At 31.6% G+C, this 22,280-nt stretch overlaps 1 protein-coding gene across 3 annotated transcripts in view; it reads right to left on the bottom strand.

Annotated features, from left to right (window-relative positions):
• Positions 1-22,280, bottom strand: part of Eps-15 (Epidermal growth factor receptor pathway substrate 15) — a 190,279-nt gene that overhangs the window by 114,194 nt on the left and 53,805 nt on the right. For all 3 annotated transcript variants that reach the window (XM_075360152.1, XM_075360150.1, XM_075360151.1), the window contains exon 5: positions 11,994-12,164. In XM_075360152.1, coding sequence (XP_075216267.1) covers positions 11,994-12,164 — 171 coding nt within the window. The remainder of the gene's footprint in view (positions 1-11,993; positions 12,165-22,280) is intronic.

The raw sequence follows: 22,280 nt of genomic DNA, 5'->3' as shown, positions 1-22,280 counted from the left end.
ATTCATTTATTTAATTCTACTGCTGCTCACTTGTGACGTCACAACATAGCAGATGACTAGAGCAGTAGTCCGGCCGCTAAGTAGGATGTGGGGTATTGTAAGGAGGGGGAGGCAGGGTTAAGACTCTACTTTGGAACAAATTTGTGTATCCAAAGAGATGCTAACAGAAAAAACTGCAACAAAAAAGACCCACTGTACTGCCTTCTACAATATTTAAAAGTTATTATTTTTGGAGTGGGTATGCAACTTAGAAAAAACATTTTACACAAAAGATGTTTTTTTTTAATAATTATTCACAAAAAAAAATTCAATGAAAATCACCTCTTGTACTGACTTCTTTTAGGGGTGGGGGTGAAATTTAATAAATTTTTTTTACAAAGGTTGTCAATTATAAAAAAAAAAACTGCAATGAAAATCATCCCTTGTACTGGCTTCTACAACTATTCAAAATTAAGATCATTTTTAAGGGATGGGAATGAAATTCAACAATTTTTTTTTTTACAAAAGTTGTTTATAAATATTCATAAAAATATTTTTAAAAATATAACCCTAATTATGCAAAATACGGAGATGATTTTGTTTTCCCTTTATCCCACCCACTGAAATTTGGAATTGAAAATTTAGTAGCATCAATGCCTCATAAATCTGGCCAAATTTGGCAAAATTGGTCAAGTAGTTCTGGAGATATATAGTCCAGTGTTTGACGGTAAAAATAGAGTATTACCTCAGAATTCTTTCGGACAACATCGATTTTCATGAAAATTTGTAATTAAGCCTATCTAACCCTCAGCTTCAAAAGTTATGTTTCAGATATGTGCTTTTTTGTTGTTTTTTGGGAGAGAAAACTACCTCTTGTTAAAAAAATTCAAAAACCATAAATTTTAACATTTCATAGATTGTAATCATGTTTAAATATGTAGAATAAACATTCTTTTATGTTGTGGAATATAATTTATGATGTTTTACTATGTTCCACCCCTTTGATGAAATTTAAAAAAAAATTATTTTCAACAGTTTGAAATGTTTTAACGGAGCATTTATACTGAATTAAAATTCCTTTACTGTTTATAATATAATTTATGATTTATTGCAACATTTACCCTTAATAACCACCCTTTATAAAAAGGATTGTGTTTTGTAACTCATATCATTTAAATGTGTAGAATAAATATTATTCCATATTTTGAAACATAATTTACGATGTGTTACAAAATTGCAACTCTTAGAATCCACCCTAATGACAAAAAAAACGTAGTTTTCAACAACTTAAAATGTTTTAATGGTGCATTTATAATAAATTATAAACTTTTTACAATTGTTAATGTAATTTATAATTTATTCCAACCACTGGTTTTTCAATGATAACTTCTTTAATTTTTAACTTATCCAATTACTCAAAAAACCAATTTGTAAGGAATTTCAAGGGCTACAAGGCAAGTAAAGTTCAGATACCTTGAGTCTTTCATTTTTGAGTTTAAAGGGCTTGGGGAAGGTGGTTTGCATTCAAATGCAAACTTCTAACGGTGATATCTCAATCAATTTTTATTCTACAGAAATAAAAAAAAAAAATTTCAGTAAAAAAACATTTTTGTACTCTAGCATTTTCTACATATTCATATTTTCTTTAGTTTTTGAATTATTGTGAAAAAAATAAAATTTTTTAAGAAAGTTCAAAAAGTTTTTCAAATTTGAATCAACCTTTTTTTCAAATCTAGGCATTCCAAACCGGACAAACATCTAGAACATATTATTATTAGCACTTAAATAAAGTAAATTGTAAAAGGATTATGTTCAATTCCAATTCTTGCAGAAAAGTCATTTGTTTCATTGCTGATTTTTTTCTACAAAAAAGCAAGAACCATTTTATTTTATTTCATGCTAATGACTTTTACCAAAGCTAATTTTAATGGTCTTTTCAAGAACTCTGAAAAATATCCTTAAGTTTTCCTCAAAAAATTTTCATTTTTCTGTTATTTAACGTTGAAAGGTCGACTTTAGTTTTCAGTGAACAAAAAGTTACCTTCAACAAGGCATAACTCGGTTTATATTGAATCTATAGAAATATAAAAAAACCAATCTCTTTATTATTTTATAAGCTCCATTTTTGCTAATAATAATTTTTTTGATAAAACATAAGGTTTTTGAGTTATTCGTGAAAAATCATTCAATAGTTGGATGAAAAAACATTTTCAATTAAAAGTAAATCAAAAAGTATTGATTCTACAAAACTTTTTTATAAAACATTTTTTGCTTAGAATTTATTCCTCCATTGATTTCTATGGTTATTTTGAATGTAATAATCTCCACCCCTGAGAAGGGGTGGCATCCAGCACCAGGGTAAAAACACACATCGACACTACATAACATTTGTTCCTTGAGCTAGTCCCTACTTACTGTCCAAATTTCACATCAATCAGTTTCGTCCAAAACAATTCTGAGTGAAAAACCATCTAACACTACTACATGCCAACATACAAACACACAAACATATACCGTACGTATGCACATTTTGTCACTGAAATTTTGATGCCATTTTTCTGTTTTGTGTGGTCCTTCGGGATCAATTCATTACAATTCGGTGAAAACCGGATATGTCCAATTTTGGCCAATAAACATACTTTCCCTTCTATATAGCTATAGATTCATTTAGCTGCTATAAAGACGGGAAAGTAAAAATGACTCAAGCATAGTTGGCACAATGTATCTAATTATATAATGAAAATACCAAAAATCTGAACAAAAAACAATCATATAAATAAATACTGCTAGTAAAAATTGCAAAGAAATTACTTAGGTAGATGCATTCCACATCATCACAGACAAATAAATACTCAATGTACAATAAGTTATGTGTTAAACATTCTAAAATTTAAATCATGATGGAATATAAGGGACACATGAGAAATAACAGTAAATTAAGTACAAAAAAAAATAGGGAGTAGAGATACGAGTACAAGAAAATTCAGAATAAATAATAAGATTTTTAGAAACTAATGACAATATTTTAAGCAGCAATGTTTGCTTATATCTGTAAATGATAATCACGAAAAACAATAAAATAAACAAAAACTGTATAAGAAAGAATAAACTAAAATATTTATTATTAGTAACATCATAAAATACACTTATTTAACCATCTAGTTTACTTTAAGAGTATATGCACAAGAGCACCAACCTTAAAATGTTTTAATTGAAGTATAAGTGTTTCAAGCATATCAATTTTTTTTAACTGGAATATCTGCTGTGACCATTATCAACTCATAATATTAAATAATAGCAACAAAAAAAATGTAAATGTTAACAACATGAAAAGTTTACTAATTTGTTTATACATGTACTTTACTGTTATTTCATTTATTTATAATTTTTAAATATTAATTTGGAATTAAACATTTAAATTAATTATGTGCTGTCTTTCAAAATGAATATCGGGGTTTTAAAGCTATGTAATATTTCTCAAATTTCACATACATTGATAAATTACACATGAAATGAAAGAGTAACTCAAACAGTTTTAGCTGTGTGCAAGCTCATAAATTGTTTCCTAAACCTTCCGCTAGAAAATGCTAGTTGATGAGTCTTTTGTGCATAATCCTCAGAAATCCATTGAGAAGGCTAGCCGCAAATTAGCAATTCCAGTGACATCTGTGTGAAGGGTTTTATGGAAATGCTTACAACTGCGTCCATATCGTTTTACAGCTGTTACAAGCTCTAAAGCCTGTAGATTATAGTTTGCATGCTAGCTTCATAAATGAAATGATGCACTGTGACGATCAAGACCTTCTTTATCATGTCGTATTCAGTGACGAATCGGCATTTCATGTTAATCAAAAAGTAAACACGCATAATGTGCGTAAGGGGATCAGAAAATCCTCACAAAATAATGCAGTTTAAATGAGACTCTCCAAAACTGAATGTTTTTTGTGCTGTATCCTAACAAGTTTATGGGCTGTAAACTGTGTTTGGCAACAAGATGGTGCACCTCCTCACTGGCAAAAAGCTGTGTGATTGGTTGAATGAAATTCTCTCCGACCACTGGATTGGTTACTGGGGACCAGATGAAAGGGCTTGTTTGCCGTGGCCTCCACATTCACCCAATCTGACCACATGCAATTTTTTTTCTTTGGGGGTTTATAAAGGATCAAGGTATCACCATTACCAGCTGACCTACCCAACTTCAGACACAGGACTGAAGCAGCAGTCGCCATTAATTACTCCAGACTCACTGATTAAAGTATGGAATGAACTCTCCTATCAGCTGGATCTGTGCTGTGTGATGAATGGTGCTCACATTGAACATTTATAGTAATAACTGTGAATTGCTCTCTCATTTCATGTATAATTTATAAATGTTAATAAATATTACATAACTTTAAAACCCAGACATTCACTTTGAAATACAAGGTACTTTGTGGCACTACTCTGATACAAGAGTTTCTTGATTCATCAAGAAAATGAATGGTAAATATTGGACCAGATATAAGATACAATACAAAAGTAAAACACCATTTTCCACCAACACTACAGAATTCAATAATGTCTTTTACCTTATGCGTATTTTTTTTCCATTTTAAGAGCGCTTTCGAGGGTTTCCCTTTTCATTAATTAATAAAAACTTTTAAAATCATACATTAAACTCAAAAATATTAAATTGTTGTATATCAGGGGTGGCCAACTTTTCTGTATATAAGATAGACTTTTTATCTTAAAACTGTGTCGCGATCGACTTGTTGTCATAGGCGTAGTCTAAGGGGGAAGAAGGAGTGTGAAATGCATACTATGTTTATAGATTGTGTTTCAGTATAAGGTGCATTCCAGCGAGGTATGGATAGATAAGTGAAATATATTATTTTTTAAATCACTTATTAAGTTTTCGAGATATAGGCTCATGAAGAAAATAAATTTCCAGACCCAACTTTTGATACCAGCATTCCGTACACGCGGTACCTACAAAATTTGATTTTCCAACACTTTTTCAAGATAGATTTTTACTAACTTAAAATGGAATTTAATTTTTTTATCAACTGTAATGTATAAGTTGTTGTACTATTTGTTCGTAAATATGAAAAAGTTGTTATAAAAATGCACAGTATGGCTGATAATTTGATTTCAATATTTCACTTTCACGTTGTTTTGGGCCAGGAAAATTTATAATGAAAGAATAATATAACTTACTTCTTGCTAATCTATCAATAGCTCGCTGAGTACACCTTGTACTAAAATACAGATATACAGCTATCAACGTAAAAAAACAACAACAATGATTATTTAAAGGGCCAAAAAACTCACATCCAGAGGAATTAAAAGAATGTGGATAATTATTAACAATATTTATTAATTCAAAGTAGCTACAGATAAAGACAGATTTAGAATTTGGTTTTTTGCCTTAACATTAATGGGAAGACTGAGTTTGCATATCTCTAACCAAGGAATCATAATTAGGTGTATATCCTGGCAAAGATAATAATAATAATAATAATAATGAGTCTTCAGTATGGGAATCAGTCAGAACGGTGTTTAGTCTTCATTAGCTTCAAGTATGAAAATGCTGATTCGCATAGGTATGTAGATCCGAAACAAGAATAGATATATTCGCTACATTTGGTGATACTGGGATATTTTTCTCGGTTGACATATTTCCAAAAATCTTCTTCAAATTTTCTGGCTTGTAAGATTAAGTCAGTTTGTAAAATTATAATTTCATTTTCTAATGCTCTTTGATCCATATGAAATATGTCTGAAATTTTTTTGCTAATGTGTTTCACACTTAAATCTTTTTTAAAAGGAAAAGATATAAATTCAACAATTTCTTTATTTTTTTCAAAATCCTGGACCCTTATCTCAAAATCTTCAGTTACTTTTTCGGATTTACGCAACATATTTGTCGATCTTATAATTAATATTTTTATGTTTTTGTAGATTATCTACCATATTTGGAAAATGATTCAGATTATTTTCTTGCAGATCTTCTATTAGCAAAATAAATTTTGTTTTATATACGTCTATACAGCTGATCATACCAATTACAGTTTTATTTCTACTTTGTAATTCTAAATTTAAATGACTTAATATTGAAGTAAAATCGGTAAGAAATACTAAGTCACTAAGCCAAGTTTCATCATTTAAATTTTTACAGTTTCCATCATGTTCATGAAGAAAATCTATAATTTCAGACAATAAATCACGAAAATTGCTGCAGAAATTTACCTCTGCTTAGTCATCTGACATCGGTATGTAGTAATAATTCAGGTTAGCCTTCATCGAGCTGCAGTTGGAAGAGACGCCGTTTGAGGGAACTTCCTCGAATTGAATTAACAATTTTAAATACTATGTCCATTACCTCTTTTGTGTTTAATCTCTTGCTAGCTAACACTTGCTGGTGAATTATGCAGTGATAGCTCAAAAAGACTGGGAATTCATCTTCATTTTGACATACGGCTATAAATCCATTTCTGCAACCTATCATTGCAGCTGCACCATCCATTGTTATTGCAAGTAATATAAAAAGTGGTACTTTCAAATCATTGAGCAAGTTTTTAAAGGCTTTGAATATGTCTAATATGTAAAATCCTTAAAAACCATACGAATGAAAACAATTAATTGTGCTATATCACTTATATCTGTCGATTCATCACATTGAAGGGAAAAACAAGAACATCTATTAATATCATTATATAACTGCTCTTTAACATTCCCACTCATCCTTTCAATTTGTCGCATCACTGTGTTTCGAGACAATTGTGGATCTTGAATTGCAGCAACAATTTTACTCTTGTTCTTAAAATCGTTAAAAAGTGAATCTGACATTTCCAAAAAAATTTCCTTTACAAATTCATGTCGGAAAATGGCTTACATTTGTTTGCTAAGAGATAGCTTACTTTGAATGATAATGATAGCTTACTACACAGCAGTAGTTACTGCTGTGACTTAACCTTGGCTTTTTAAAAACGCTTTGTTGAGTTTTAAGATCCCTAACTTTATGTTTTCTCAGTTCAGAATTTGGTGGATAATCTGTTTGATACTTGTTATGTAAAGCTAAAAAATGTCTCTCCAGATTACCCTTTTTAGCAATGGCTACCAAGATAAGGCATATTAAACAACAACATTTATCATTCACAATTGTAAAACAGTAATCGAGGTCCCATTCTTCAATGAAGTGATAAGTTTTCGATTTTTTCGGTTTACTCATGTCCATGGGAATACTAGAATACAAAGAAATATGACAACTTAAAAAATAAATATTGAATTAAATATTTTCATAGAAAATTCAAAAACTCATGAACTGCAGCAATTATCTCCGTTACATTGAGAGAAATAATAACAATACTGCATATTACGATAGGGGACAGCAATACAAGTATATTAAAATCTAATATCGATATATTCAAATTTAGAAGTATGTTAAAGTTACAATATATTTATTACGGTTTACTTCTTAATTTAAATAGAATTATTGTTATTCCTAATATCCTAATATATTTGTAACTTAAGAAGTCAGTTTCACTGAGAGAAAATAAGGGATATTTTCTCTGTAATGACCACAGTTTAGAGTCCTGTTGCCGAGAATGCTCACTTATCAAGTAAATAGATAGGCAAGAAAAGCAATTTAATTTAAAACAAAGAAAAGGTTTTAAACAGAAGAAAAATTGAAACTCAATGTGGTCACCGAGGATAGATAATATTGATTAATAATAATATTGTTAATACAAAAGAAAAGAAGCTACCATATGAAACAACCAAATATTCAAGGTAACTGTCTGTGTTCTTCGATGAGTCGAGTTGTACCTTACGTTCACGCATTGCGTCCGGTGACAAGTGTAACACATAAGTCAAAATGTATTGTGCTGTGTGGGCGGAGATCACAGTGTCAAGCTATCAAAATTCTAGGAATTTATGATCTTGGCAAATTCCCAGAATGCATTAAACTATTGCTAGAAAGTTTTGTCTTCCACAATTGCTTCCAAGTCCATGGTACATGGAATTCCACCCCAGACATTGCAAGCGATCAACCAAAATTGGCCTCGCGATTGACTTGTTGGCCACCCCTGTCGTATGTTATAAAAATTTGTAGTCAAAAAATTAAAATAAAACATTTCATGTGGCCAGCCACACAAATAGTATTGTACTGATACTGTGTGTGGAGTACAGTACTACTGTGTGTGGCTAGCTACATGAAATATTTAGTTTTAATATTTTGATTACATATTTCTATAATATGCTACAATTTTAATTTTTTGAGTATAATGGAGATTTCATAAGTTTTTATTAACTGACGATGAGGGAAACCCTCAAAAGCTCCTTAAAATGGAAAAGAATAAGTTAAGAGGCATTACTGAATTCTGTACTATTGGTGGAAAACTGTGTTTTACTTTCTTCTTTGACATATTTGCTATCAGACAGAAAACTTTGGTAATACATTTAATTAAAGAGTATAACATTCAGAGCAAAACATAACAGTTAAAAAAAAAGAAGTACATACTAGTATTCAACCAGTAAATTTTAAACATAATTAAAAAAAACTGTAAACAAAACTAATTTAAAAAATGATTAATTAAAAAATTTATCACCCATGAATACATCAAGAATATATAAGTACTGCATGTATAATGAATACAGTAGCATCATGTAATATTTAAAAAAAAAAAAATACTAATAAATAATTATATAATATCAGGTTTTATATAACATAGTAGACTTGATATAAAATTCAGTGAATGCTTCGGAGAAATAGATAAATTTAAAAAATTAAACAATAATAAATTAACCACACAACATGAAATGTTTCGAGTATAAACTCCACAAAAAGAATGAACATAAATAATATAATAAAAATTCACATTATTATTAATAATAAAACAATTATCATATAATCTACCATTGTTATTCAATTTTTATAAACCAGCCTACTTTTTCACTCAAAATAAAAAATTATAATAAAATTAAAAATAATTTAAAAAATAATATCATTTTTGCTTAATTGATAATACATTAAATTTATAATGCATTAAATATCATTTAATATATTAACTGCTTCTCTTAAAGAATTTCTATTAGCCACTTTCTGGAGTTTGGCAAATTTTACTTTACAGGAATCAGATGTAATAAATTCATTGACAGTTTATCATCAGTAAAAATAAATGACTGGTTCTGTACATATAACAGTTCAATTACATTTTTTATATTCCAAATTTTCAAAAGAAAATACTAAATAACAAATGTTTAAATAATAAAACTTTAATTATTTTATAAACAATGTGAAAACTCAAAACCTGATACATAAAAAAAGTTGACTCTATTTTTATACATTTGACTTGGTAATTTAAAATCTTTTATATTTATATTTTACAAAAAATGAGCATACTTGGTATAATCATGTATTTGAATTTACATTATTGATCAATACTGCAATTTGTTATCAATGGATTAAATTAACAATTTTAAAGTGTGCAAATGTTGAAGTGCATAACAAGAAATACAGAAGACTGTCAAGTACAGGCAATATTAATACCGATCTAGTGACTGTTTATATAAAGAGATAATTTGTTTTTGGCATTTAGTTCTATTTTATTTGATTATGATGTCATTTTAGAATTTTTGGAACACTGAAACACAAGAACATGTTACAAAAAATAAACGCTAAGCAATTTGATAAGTGTATGAATGTTGAACATGGTGCATAAATGATAAAAATTGTGATGACAATCTGAATTTATGAAATAAAATTGTGCTGTGGACAAATTTCTGTCGAAAAAATATGATAATTTTGTTCAAAAGCATATTCCATTTTATAAATGAAAATGTTAGAACAATAAATTTAAACAATAATTCATAAAATAAAAAATTCATAAATAATGCATAAAATAAAAAAGTAACACAACTATGAACAAACAATCAATGTAACAAAAAATTTATTCATAAATATAAAAAAGGCAAGATATATAAATATACACTTTTAAAACATACTCTCATTTATACTAGATAGTTATCTATGAGAAAAGACAAAAACATATATACATAAGGCGTGGTTCAAAAATAAACACCGATGTGATAAATGGCAACTGGCAACACTGATTGGTTCATGCATGTCCAGCAGCTTTAAGTGGTCTGTTGGGTATGTAACCACCATATTGCAATTAGTTCATTGTTGTTTGCCTTTGTTAGACAGTGTGTTGAAATGAGTGCGGTAATAACAAATTCTGCCAGTTGTGAAGTTTGATTAGTGATTAGATTTCTAATCGTAAGAGAACATAATGTTGCTGAAATTCACCAGTTGAGTGAAACATATGGGGCTACTGCAATGAAAGAAGAAAAAATGAGGCAATGGTATCATGTGAGTTTCAGTTTCAGGAAAGCCGTTTAATGTTCATGACAAACAGTGAGGTGGCAGGCCTAGCATCCGAACTGATGATCTCATTGAACATGTGAACGCAAAATTGAAAGAAAATCATTGCTTTACGATTAGCAATGACTATCATCTCTAAAATTGGCATGCGTCTCTAAAATTTGAGGAAAATAAAGAGTTGAAAATCTCAGAGAAAAGTACTACAATCCCAGCCAGATGGTGAGATTTTATGCAATGGGTTTGAAGAAGCTTGTTTCATGTTATCAAAAGTGTTTAAAACAAAATTGTGATTATGTAGAAAAATAAAGTAAATGTCCAAGTATTTATAAAAATTCAATTTTTCAACTGTTTACATTTTGTCATCAATCAGTCCTTACTTTTGAACTGCACCTTGTATAGATATATAATTAAAACAGAAAACAATTGGATCAAAACACAAAGTGAACAACATACGTACACAGACTGTATACCACACACAATAACTGATTCCTGACAGAGATTTTTTAATAAAACGATAGAAAAAGTGATGGGTAATATGATGCTGATAAATAAACCTTATATTAGTATAAAATAATAAATTATACAGATCATGTCTTTATAAGATAAATTATAAACATAAGGTAAAAAATAGATATGATTACGTCCATATTAATTATTTAAACACAAGCACATGAAATAATGTTAAGGTACATTAAACATACATAGTAACAAAGTAATTCACAATTCAGATGGAGCTATTGAAGATTAAGTCTGAGTACATATTTATAAAACTCATTGAACAGGATGCAGAAAATCAGGGTTTTTTTTTAATTATATTTTAATTAATATTATCTAAAAATTCATAGACAAAGTAATATTGTTTAAGTAAAAGAGTATCTTCTAATTGTCTTTTAAATAAATTTGTGTAAAGATTTTTTCAAATGGTTTGGTAATTCATAAAAAATAGCAACAGAAGCATAACAAGATCATTTCTCATAAACCAAAGTATTGTGTTCAGTTAAAACAGAAACAGTTTATATACATTTTTTGTTGTTTTTTCACATAAGTGTGACTATTCTTTTTAGCAGATTGCATATTCATAAATGTAGATATACATGATTAAGTTAATATAAAAAATTTCTAAATATCAATCTACACAATTCATATTTATGGGCACCAAACATAATGTTATTTCTTGAGGGAGCCCCAAAAGATGGCATTAGACAGGAATGTATGTACACATAATAAATATTTAGAAATGAAAACAAGACTAGCATTTTATTAAGGCACTTCAAATAAAGTAACGCTTTCTATAAATTCTAATCTTTATTTTACATTCTTTAAAATGTTGTCTACAGAGTAAAATTCTAATTACATGATAAAGAAAGCTTCATAAATTTTAAATTAAGCATTTATTTAAATTTACATCAATCTTTTCATAAAATAATAAAACATCAATTCTAAAAAAAAAATTAACAAAAATATCAAATCGGTACAAAACAATAATACTGTAATATGTTAATATTATAATAATAATAATTAAAGAGACAAGTTTCATAAAAATACATAAAGTGTAATGTATAGGATAAAGTAACAGAAGTGAGTCTGTATTATAATAATGTTTAACTTAAATGTAATAATTCAATACAATATAAAATATTAAATAACTTACTTTGTTCCCAGGAATTAATCCATTTGAAGGCTGAAGCGAATCAAATAGTTGTTCATATTTCGCTCTTTCTGCTGGTTTCATTGCCCAGTCACTAGTGGTCATAACTGAATTAATTACAGGAGGTGGTCCTATGCTATTATGTTGAGTTACAAGCGGTGGAAGTGTATCACCCTGTTTCGAAAGTAAAACCATTAATTATCACTTTTCTTTATACATTCAACAATCATTGATATAAAATCATTAATGGAAATTTCAATTCCAGTTATAAAAATAAATTACAATATACATTTTTAACATTTTGATTTACAGGACACACCTATGTTAATAACTTTTTTCACATTAGTAACTAACAATGGTACAACAGTTTTAAAATTTTTATAATTTTGTTTCTTTTTTAAGATGAAGGAATGATTTGCCATTTTTTTATGGTCAAACATAGGTTAGAAATTCCCAAAAATAAAAATTGAAGGTTTTATTAAAATTACATTAAAAAATGCAGAAATCCAATAGAAAAATCAATAAAGTATGGTGATATGAATACATGATAGTTATTTTTTTAGTAACAGAATTCGAAACAAGAGGAAGCAATATTAAGCCACAAAAAATGGTTTAAAACTCAATCCCTTAGAATAACAAGTTAACAAGTGAAATGGTCACACAAAACCAATTTAAAAATAAAAATAAAAATTAGTCAATATCAGAGGAAAGTTAGAAAATAAAGTTTCATTATTCATCTGCGCCAATGTACAAGTTGTTCAACTTAGAAGAGGCCCCGTCATTAAGTTTGGTCTATAAATAATAATTTATTGGCAAACACTTACATAATAATTTACAGAAGGTGTTGAAATGTCCGTCCACTTGTATGTACTTGTCAACATGTTAGACCACGTACCTGGCTACTCTTGTTAGCTGCATCTTGTCTATTTCCTGGATGGCAATGGTAATTTTGTCTTTAATTCCTGCAGGTATGTGGACTGCTTCAAAAAACAATTTCTTTTAAGTAACCCCTAAGAAAGAAGTCTGGATTAGTCAGATCAGGGATTTGGTGGCCAAAATCCTTTAAAAATGATTCTTTCACTGAAAAAATCCTGTACAATCTCCATAGTAGAGTAAGCTGTATGGCAAGTGGCGCTGTCCAGTTGCAACCAGCAGTCATGCTCATCCTCTTGCAGTAACACTATGAACTGTTGGCTTATTTCTTGGTAGACAGCAGCATTCACAGTTTAAAAAAAAAAACAAGGGTCCTATTATTCATCACCTTGAAGCTGCTCACAATACACCTATTTTGTGGATGTAAGGGAGATTCAAAGAAAATGTGCAGGTTTTCAATATCCCAAGTACAATTGTTCTGACCATTAAAATACCCACCAAGGTGAAAGCACGTTTCATCTGTACAAAACACTTTCTTTATAATGCCTATATTGCCTCTAATGAAATTCTTGAACAGCTGACAGTAGCAAACTCTTTTAGCTTAATCAGTATTAGTTAGCTCGTGGAAAACCTGAATTCAATACAGATAACATTTCTGCATTCTCTTCACTGTAGTGTGGGCTGAACATAGTGAAATATTCTTTACCCGGCTTAGCCTCCACAAGGAGTTATGAGGAAATCTTGTAACTATTGCTTTAATTTCCTGTTGACCTGCAATGTAAAGCCTGATCTGCCTCTCAGACACGTTTCTGGCTTAACACCGAAACCTGTTTCACAAAATATTTTAACTAACTTCTGAATAACACTTTTCACTGGTGCTTCCTTTTAAAATTTCTCCCTGAACTTTTACCAACAAACAACATGAGATTTCACCTCTAAATAAGTTTCCATTACGTTCTTCAACAGTTAACCACATTTTAACAAACATCACATGATTACACAACCTTGTTCAAAAGCCAATGCTCAAAATATACTGACAATACCCAAATTTGCAGGCAATTAACAGTCCTCCTCACTCCAGCTCTATTTGTACCAACATCTTCCATATTATTTTACCAATCTCACACAAATATAAACACTTTAACAAAAAAAATAAATGCATTTAGAATAAACTACAGAATAATTGGCCCTCTTTTAAGTTGAACACCCTGTACTTATACATGGTAAATTGGCTCTAGACATCACTCATTGCAGATGTTTCCACTAGTTATAGCAACTAACCAACTGAAAAGCATACCCTTCTTCTGTTGTAGGTACTTCAACAATAGCATCTGTTCTATCTGTTTTTATAAAAAAAAATTAAATTATTTGGTTTTTGTACAAACATGGAGCAGAAGGAAAATAGGTACTACAAATTTCATAACAGTAAAGTATTTTTGATAGATTGAAACAAAAGGTGTCTCTATGCCAGCAGATCTTAAAAAACTAACATTTACAAAAACAGATTACTAGCTGCCTGTGATAAGAAAATATTAATAACACATACAAAATAAAAAGTAGAGACGATTTTTACTAAAAATCACACTAGAACAAATATAAACACAAAAATAAAAATGTATATAATTCAAAAAATGGGGGCAACTCTGCTTTTTAAAACTAACTGACGCAATATAAATATTATTATATATTATAGCAAATGTATATATAATTTTTAATAAATAAATAATGAAGAAAACCACTTAAGAAATACAAACTTCCTTCTCTAAAATTATAATTTGTAGAAAAAATTAAGTAAAAACTACAAATGAAGTGCACACTGTAATGAAAATTAGAACTTTCTGAATGCTAAAACATAAAGTCATTCCTTCAACAATCCACAGTTGACGAGAAGTATTGTAAACAGGAACAATCCACCTCGCACAGAAAAGATGTTAAAAGTTTTTTCTTATTTTAAAAGTTCTACTTCTTTCCACAGTATTACTCAGACATGTTTAAATGATGTGAGTAAATAATTAAAAAATGTTCAGTCTCCAAGAAGAAAAGAAAAGACCCTGCAAGAGGTCTCAAGAAGAAAAGAAAAGACCCTGCAAGAGGTACCTGCTTCAAAAAAGCATTAACATTACTATAACCACTAAGGTTTTCTTAATATAATACAACAAATATAACTATTATTGTGTATGACAAAAAATCATAAACCCACACTTAACTTTTCTCTTTTTTACAATTTTGTATAAATCTCATATTATATACTCTACATACAAAGTAAATTTTAATTCCTTTTGATTTTGAAAACAAAAAGAAAACATGTTCTTCTCAGCAATTAAAATTGAAAGTTATCAATTACAATAAGATCAAGAAAAAATGCTCAAAAACCATTTACCTAAATACAGCTATGTACAAATGTATTTAATGTACAAGTGTGCAAGTGTAGTGTACATGTGTTTTTAATTGTAAAACAATCATTATGATAAACAGGCAATGAAGGATTATAAGATGTATGATGGAGTTTGGACAAAGAAGAGTGTTATGGGAAATTTTGGGTAAGATGGTTTGGGTACGTTATAGAAAGAAAGTAGAAAAAACACAAGAAAATATTGAATTGGGAGTTGAATAGGAAGAACAAAGTAGAAGACCCAGAAGAAATAGGCTAGAGTTAAATAGAATATTAAAAATGGGGATATAGAAATAGAGACTTATGAAAGAGATGTGGTGGAGAGCTAGAACAAGATGGCAGCTTACAATCCATCAGCCAAGCCATGATACTAAATATAGGAAAGATGTAATCATTATCACGAGGCATAAGAAAATTTGTAGAAATAATTATAAACAGAAACAAAACAAAAACCACAAAAAATGAATGAAAAAAAACTGTTTAGCAATAAACAAAAAAAAAACCAATACTTTCAATACTTTGTAATGCATCAATTAAATGCTGAATAATACAATTTATTTTAAATTTAATATTTTCATGCAATTAATATAAAAAAAAAAAGTAAAAGACAAATGAAACAATCATATAAATTAGTAACTTATCTTTGAAGAATGTGTTTATTGTTACAAGTGTCCGCACGCGCAAACACACATGCATGCACATACACACACACACACAAAGGATTAGTATGAATTTAAGTAACAAGAACTACCTAAGCTAATCTTGTATTGCCTTCATTGTTGATAAATAATTCATATTTTGAACTTGCACACACACGTTTTATAAATCTTACTGATAAAAATACCTAAATGAAATAAAAACAGCTTCAGCAATTACAAAAAGAAACAATCAAAAAAGTTACAACAATCAAAAAGCCTACAATCAGGAGCATAACAGTGGGCAGGGACCAGTTTTCTCAACAAAACAAGAAACGACTTCATCCCAGAAGGAACTGCAATACATCAGCTGTTCCCAACCTTTTCATTGTCATGGAACCCTTATAGCTCATACTTTGTTCTGACTGACTCCCTAATTTGTTTCCAAATTAACACTGGTCAATTTAATGTACCCTCATTAAATACTTGAACAATGCAACAACTGAACATCTCAAGAAGTGATAGCAAAACTGCATTTCAATTTCAGGTTTTAAATGTATCTGGGGACATAGTATAAAAATGAACATAATTTTATATGACGTCACTGTGAAAAAATGTTTTTCAGATTTACCATAAGGTTATCCAGTGGCACAGTTGATGTTCTTTTGCAGCTGCAGTTTTCTGAAGTCTGGTAGTCCAATTGTAGATACTTGGAAGCTGTCAATTTGGCTCCACATTAAGTTTACTTCTAAACTTGATTTTCAAGAAGACTACAGCAGAAAACGTACACTCGCAGAAGTATGTTGATGTAAATGGGTAATAAGTGTTGTAATGCAGTCCAGGAAACATCTAGTACATCAGTCGTGCATGCAACCAGAACAGCTCCTATTCTACTTTTGACAGGAAGGCTATTTTCTGTCACCATGGACAAGTTTTCCACCGTTATTATTTCCACTGGAGGAAGGAAAATATTCCCTTAATTTCAATGATAATGACTCAAGATGTTCTTTTATATTTTCAATGATACTGGATGAAGGCTGATCATCATTTATTGCAAGTCAGAGAGGAGAAACAAATCAAATTTTCATGTAGCAACTAAGCATGACAATTAAGTTTAACTTTTATTGTTGCTTCAATCTTATCCTGAATGAAGAACACTATTGTAGACAACCCCTGAAGACTGTAATTTAGGGTTCATGACTTTGGTCAGGAAGCAAAATACCAGTTTGGACAAGGCAGCTTTCAGGATAAACGTGAGGTAGAGCATTACCATGCAGTGTTGTAGGTGGGATCTGGCCTTCTACAGAAGTTTGTTTCTGCAGGCAGGTTGTTTATGGATTTCTTGACTTATAGGATGAAGGAATATATAGATGTCCAGAAATATTTTAATTGCTGTCATGGACAAAGGGCGAAGTTCTGTTTCTGTCGCTGTGTGCTCATTGTGAAGAGGAAGGGCACAAGCGAGAGGATTGTGCCAAGAATGAGGGATCGATTTGTGTCAATTGTAAGTGGCTACGCAAAGAGCATAAGCACTCTGTGGACAGTAAGGATTATGGTTCTTATTTGGGAGCTATCAAAATGTACTTCAATTCATTGAATGGTTAATTTCAGGCAGTTGAATGCTGAGGGTGCTTATATTGTGCAAATTAAATTAGATGAGTTTGTATATTGAAGGAATCTGGATTTGGTTCTTTTGCAGCATCCTTATGTTGTGGCGGATGATCTGCCAGGTTTCAGTGGCTGGCAGGTGTTTCTGTGTGGTCCTGCTAGTATGTCCACTGTTGTGTGCAGGAGACATCAGGTTTGTATCTTTGTTTGGTAGCTCTCTGATTTTCAAAATGTTGTTGTGAAGCTGGTAATTAGGGACTTACAACTTTTATGTTGCAAGTTTGTATTTTCAATATAGGGACCCTGTTGGGTGTCAGTACTTTGACAGATGAGAAAGAGGAGTTTGTGGAGAGTTTCATTGTACAACACGATCTCAAGGTCTATAATGTTTTGGGTGAGTTGTCAACATTTGCAAGAATGGTGGATGAAAGAAGGTTATTTGCAGGCACAAATATAGATGTGATGGTTAGAAGGAATAATCTGGGACTGGGACTATTTGTCGATGGACAGTAGTTGATGACTGTTCCAGCGATCACCATTTCATTGTGTTTCATTTCATGAATGTCCACAGTGAGGTGTACTGGTGTAATGTTCCCATTCAGTAGGGGCGTTTCCTTTACAGGAGGGCAGACTGGCAAAAATTTATCAATATATTATCAACCAGACTTCATGTCTTGGGTTGGAGTTTGGAAGTTATGGATTTGGAGGAATTGACAGAGAGGCTTTCTCTTGCTTATATGGATGCTACAGAATACTTTATCCCATGAAGTTCTGGTTGGGAGAAAATTGCTCCATGGTGGATGAGAAAGTTTTCTGATCTTAAGCGATCTGTGAGCTTAAGGCGAGCTTCTTAACATAAGGGTAACCCTGAACGAGTAGAACTCGCTTCTGAGTATAGGAATTTGAGAACCTAGTATTTTCATACAGCAAAAAGATTCTTGGTGTCGTTTCGTGCAGGATCAGGGTAATAAGGATCCCAGGGTGTTGTTTATAGGATTTTGGGGCATAAACAAAAGCAAGACATCCTTTTGTCTTCTTCTCTAGACCTGGTAAGGTGTACTGACTGACAAGACAGAAATATTGTGTATTTTGTTGAATGATTTACTGCCAGATGATGTGTGGAGGGTGTGTCATTATCATCTGTGTATTAGGCATGAGGTTGCTTCTTTTTGTTCAGGTATAGCATCTTTGGAGATTACTGAGGTTAGGTGTAGCAGGTTGTTAGTAGTTTTGCAAGGTACAAGGCTCCTGCATACAACAGAATCACTGTGGAACTCCTAGTTCGATCATTGGGCGTGCAATAATGAAGGTTCTGAGTAGAAAGCCTTTTGTTGGCTAGTTTTCCCTTTGTTGGAAAAGAGGTGTGATTAAGCTTCTTTTTAAAGGTGGTGACAAGGATCCTACTGATAGTTTGTCATATAGGCCTCTGCTGCTTCTGCCAGTGCTTGATAAGGTGTTTGAGGTGCTGTATTTGCAGATTAGTGGAAGGTTGGCCACGTAAAATCTCTTGATGAAGAACCAGTATGTTTTTCGACTGAGGAAAGGTACTGAGGATGCAATTTTAAAAGTGACTGACATTGTTACTAACTCCGACACTACGCATGTCCTGGGTATATTTTAGGATATATCTGAGGCATTTAAAAACTTGTGGTGGCCCTCTGCCCTGTATAAATTACAATGGCGTGTATGTATGCATGATAAGATTAGGGTGCTATAATGTAACTTTTGTAACCATTATGTAGCTGTAATGGTGGCACTGAAGTGAGTAAGATGCAGTCCAAGGGGTGTCCCCAAGGCAGTGTGCTGGGCCCTCTGCTTTGGATTATGGAGTCTGACTCTCTCAAGCAATTGAGGTTTCCTCAGTGGATGTCGTGTCACTGTTTATGCTGATGATGGGCTTCTACCGGTCAAAGGACTCGCAGAACGAGGTCCAATTTCAGGCAACTCAAGCTTGTAGACTACTACAGGTGTGGAGCATCGACATAAAATGGTATTTAGCCCTGAGAAGACCATCATGATGGTGTAGAAGGGCTGTTTGGCTGCTACGTGGCGAGTCCATCACTAACCATCCTATTCATTATGTCTCGTTGCATTGGTATTTGGGTGTACTTCTTGATGAGAATTTCAGATTCAAGAACTTTTGAACAGATTCAGAACTCTTGCCTTCTTAGTGTTGCTAAGAAGGCAAGAGATGCCTTCTTCGGCATTCATAGAGTGGCCTACCCTGACTGGGGTCTACATTTCAAAGCAATGAAAATTTTGTGTAAAGGTGCATGTGAGGTGATTATGCTTAACACAGCACCTATTCGGGCAAACAGATTAAGGTATAAAAACTACTGCGATATTCTGTTGGGGGCTCAGCTTTACTTACTGTGACGGGGGCCTATAGGACTATATCATATGAGGAAGTTCTAGTTACAGCAGGTGTTAAACCAACTGTCATCCTTCTAATGGAACATCAGTTATGTTACACTGCGAAGAAGTTGGATGAACTGATTGCACTGCAGATTCAGGAAATAGAGGAGGAAGGTTTTGGTATTTGGCAAGAGACAAGTGGCATGAGATAGCAGTTGTGCAGTATATGCAAGGTCTCTTTTCAGACATAAGGACGTTATGAGTTGCCTCATAAAACTCCAAACTGGCATGTAACAGTTTCTTTCGGGAGATGGCACATTTCAGGGCAGGCTGGCTCGATTTGGCTTGACTGACTTGGGTCAGTATCCTCAATGCTGTCAGATGATGAATATCAAGTACTGTACAGCTGCTCAAAATATGAGTTTAGGCATGTAGAGGTGGTCAGGAAGCTTGAGGGTACTGGTTCAAGTCTTGATTTGCAAGCTTACTCAAAAATTAGAGATGAGTCATGAAATGTTGAAAGATTTTTAAGGTTTTTAACTCTTGATAGTACTGCAGAGGGGCTTAGTAGAACAGTAGCCTGGGTGGCCAGGGACACATTTGGATGCTTTTCCACCAGAGTAGGCGCATTCAGCAATTGTGCCCAGTGATTGTTTGGTATGTTCATAGGTTGATTTTAAGTAATTTTGGTTGCCTTGGTATGGTAGGTCAAAATTGCGATGTTACGAACAATTTTTGAAGGTATGAGATAAATACTTTACTATAGTTCAATTTCTAATTTTTTTTTTTTATTCAGTTTAGGTGAATTAGAAAAATACCTTTTAAAAATGTTAGTTGATGGGTTTTAACACCAATGGAAATGTCTTTCGAGGAATTTGAATTGGTGCCATACTGATGACTGAAATATGTAATCAAATATTCAGGGTCTAGAAGCTCAAGTAAAGCCCATCAGGACTAACAATGGAGGCGGTGGTGTGGTGACTGAAATTATCACAAGGCGTTTGGGGTCTCTTCTCCTATGAGGTCAGGGTGGAAGTCCCTTAAACTTTCCTATCATAGTCCTTGTGGCATCTGTGCATATCTCAACACATTTATCCCAGTTAATTCCATTATCTTTGGTAAAATGATTAACAACAACAATCACAGCCTCACTGGTAGTGTGTAGTGTAATGGTGCTGCATTGCAAATTAACATGTCTTCATAAATGTAATTATTACATTCATACTTCATAAAGCATAATAGACTCACATTGTTTGAAATGTAAGCACTTTTATCCAGTTGCAATGCAAAATATTCACTTGATCACACTTATTCAACTAATGTAGTCCTTACATTTTCTGCCATTTTATCGCCTTTTTATTGTGTTATTTGATAACAATGTTGAAGATACTATCTTTGTACATTTATCAGCACATGCTAGTTGTTAATCTCTTCACTACATGAAGAATAGCTCTTCTACTATCGTATGTAGCTATCCATTTTTTAGCTGCCAAATGAGCAGCAACATCATAGGAAGCTAGAACGACCATTTTGTTGTTTGAACTTGATGCAAAACTCTTTGTCAATTTCTTAAACTCGTTTACTTGTACAAGCCTACTTTGAAAATAATCAGATGTTCTATTTGCATAGTCACAATGTTTAGTTTGTAAATGCTGCTGCAGTTTTTAAGATTTCATGAACTCATTTGATAAAACTTTACTGCAAATAACACACTGCAGATTCTCTCCCCGCCTTTATTTAACACTGTGAAACCAAATTCCAAGTAATTATCCAAAAACTTTTAAATTTTAAACTGTATTGGTGAATTTGAAACACTATGTGAATAGCTCTCTTCACTGTTTGGCTGCTTCAGTGAACCTGATTTTATCCAGGGATGCATACTGTTAAAAAAAAATAAACTTTAAATTACAAGTTTCAAGTTTTGAACTTTCAAAAGAACCATTAATGAAGTCTAAACCAACCACACTACAAAGAGAACATTTGAAATACTGGCATATGACAACAAAATACAAAGAAACCTCCAAAATAGTAAACCACTGTAGGAAGTGGGGTGTTTCTGCTGCTAACAAAAAATAGCTGGTAGGAAACCTCACAAATAAATCACAGTCATCCTTGTGTATAGGAGTGGACAAACCTGCTGAGGGATGAAGAGGTATCCTTGGAAAAAGCTTGACAAAAAGTGGGCTATTTAACTATACCCAAGTAATGGCTCAAACATTCATTTGTAAATTCTGTGGCGGGAAATTCTTGTGACAAAACTAAAAGTATTTTTACAAACTGAGAACATGATAAATTGAAGTTTAATCTTATTTGAAGAATAAAATTACTTATTTTTCTTATTAATATTATTTTATTATTTTTTATTTTTGAGTTGTTAATTTTGTTGATGCTCTCACAGACCCCTGCAGGTCAAATTTTCATATCTTT

This window comes from Lycorma delicatula, chromosome 3 (assembly GCF_047948215.1).
Source record: "Lycorma delicatula isolate Av1 chromosome 3, ASM4794821v1, whole genome shotgun sequence".
NCBI lineage: Eukaryota > Metazoa > Arthropoda > Insecta > Hemiptera > Fulgoridae > Lycorma > Lycorma delicatula.
This window is presented reverse-complemented; position numbering and strand designations above follow the sequence as displayed.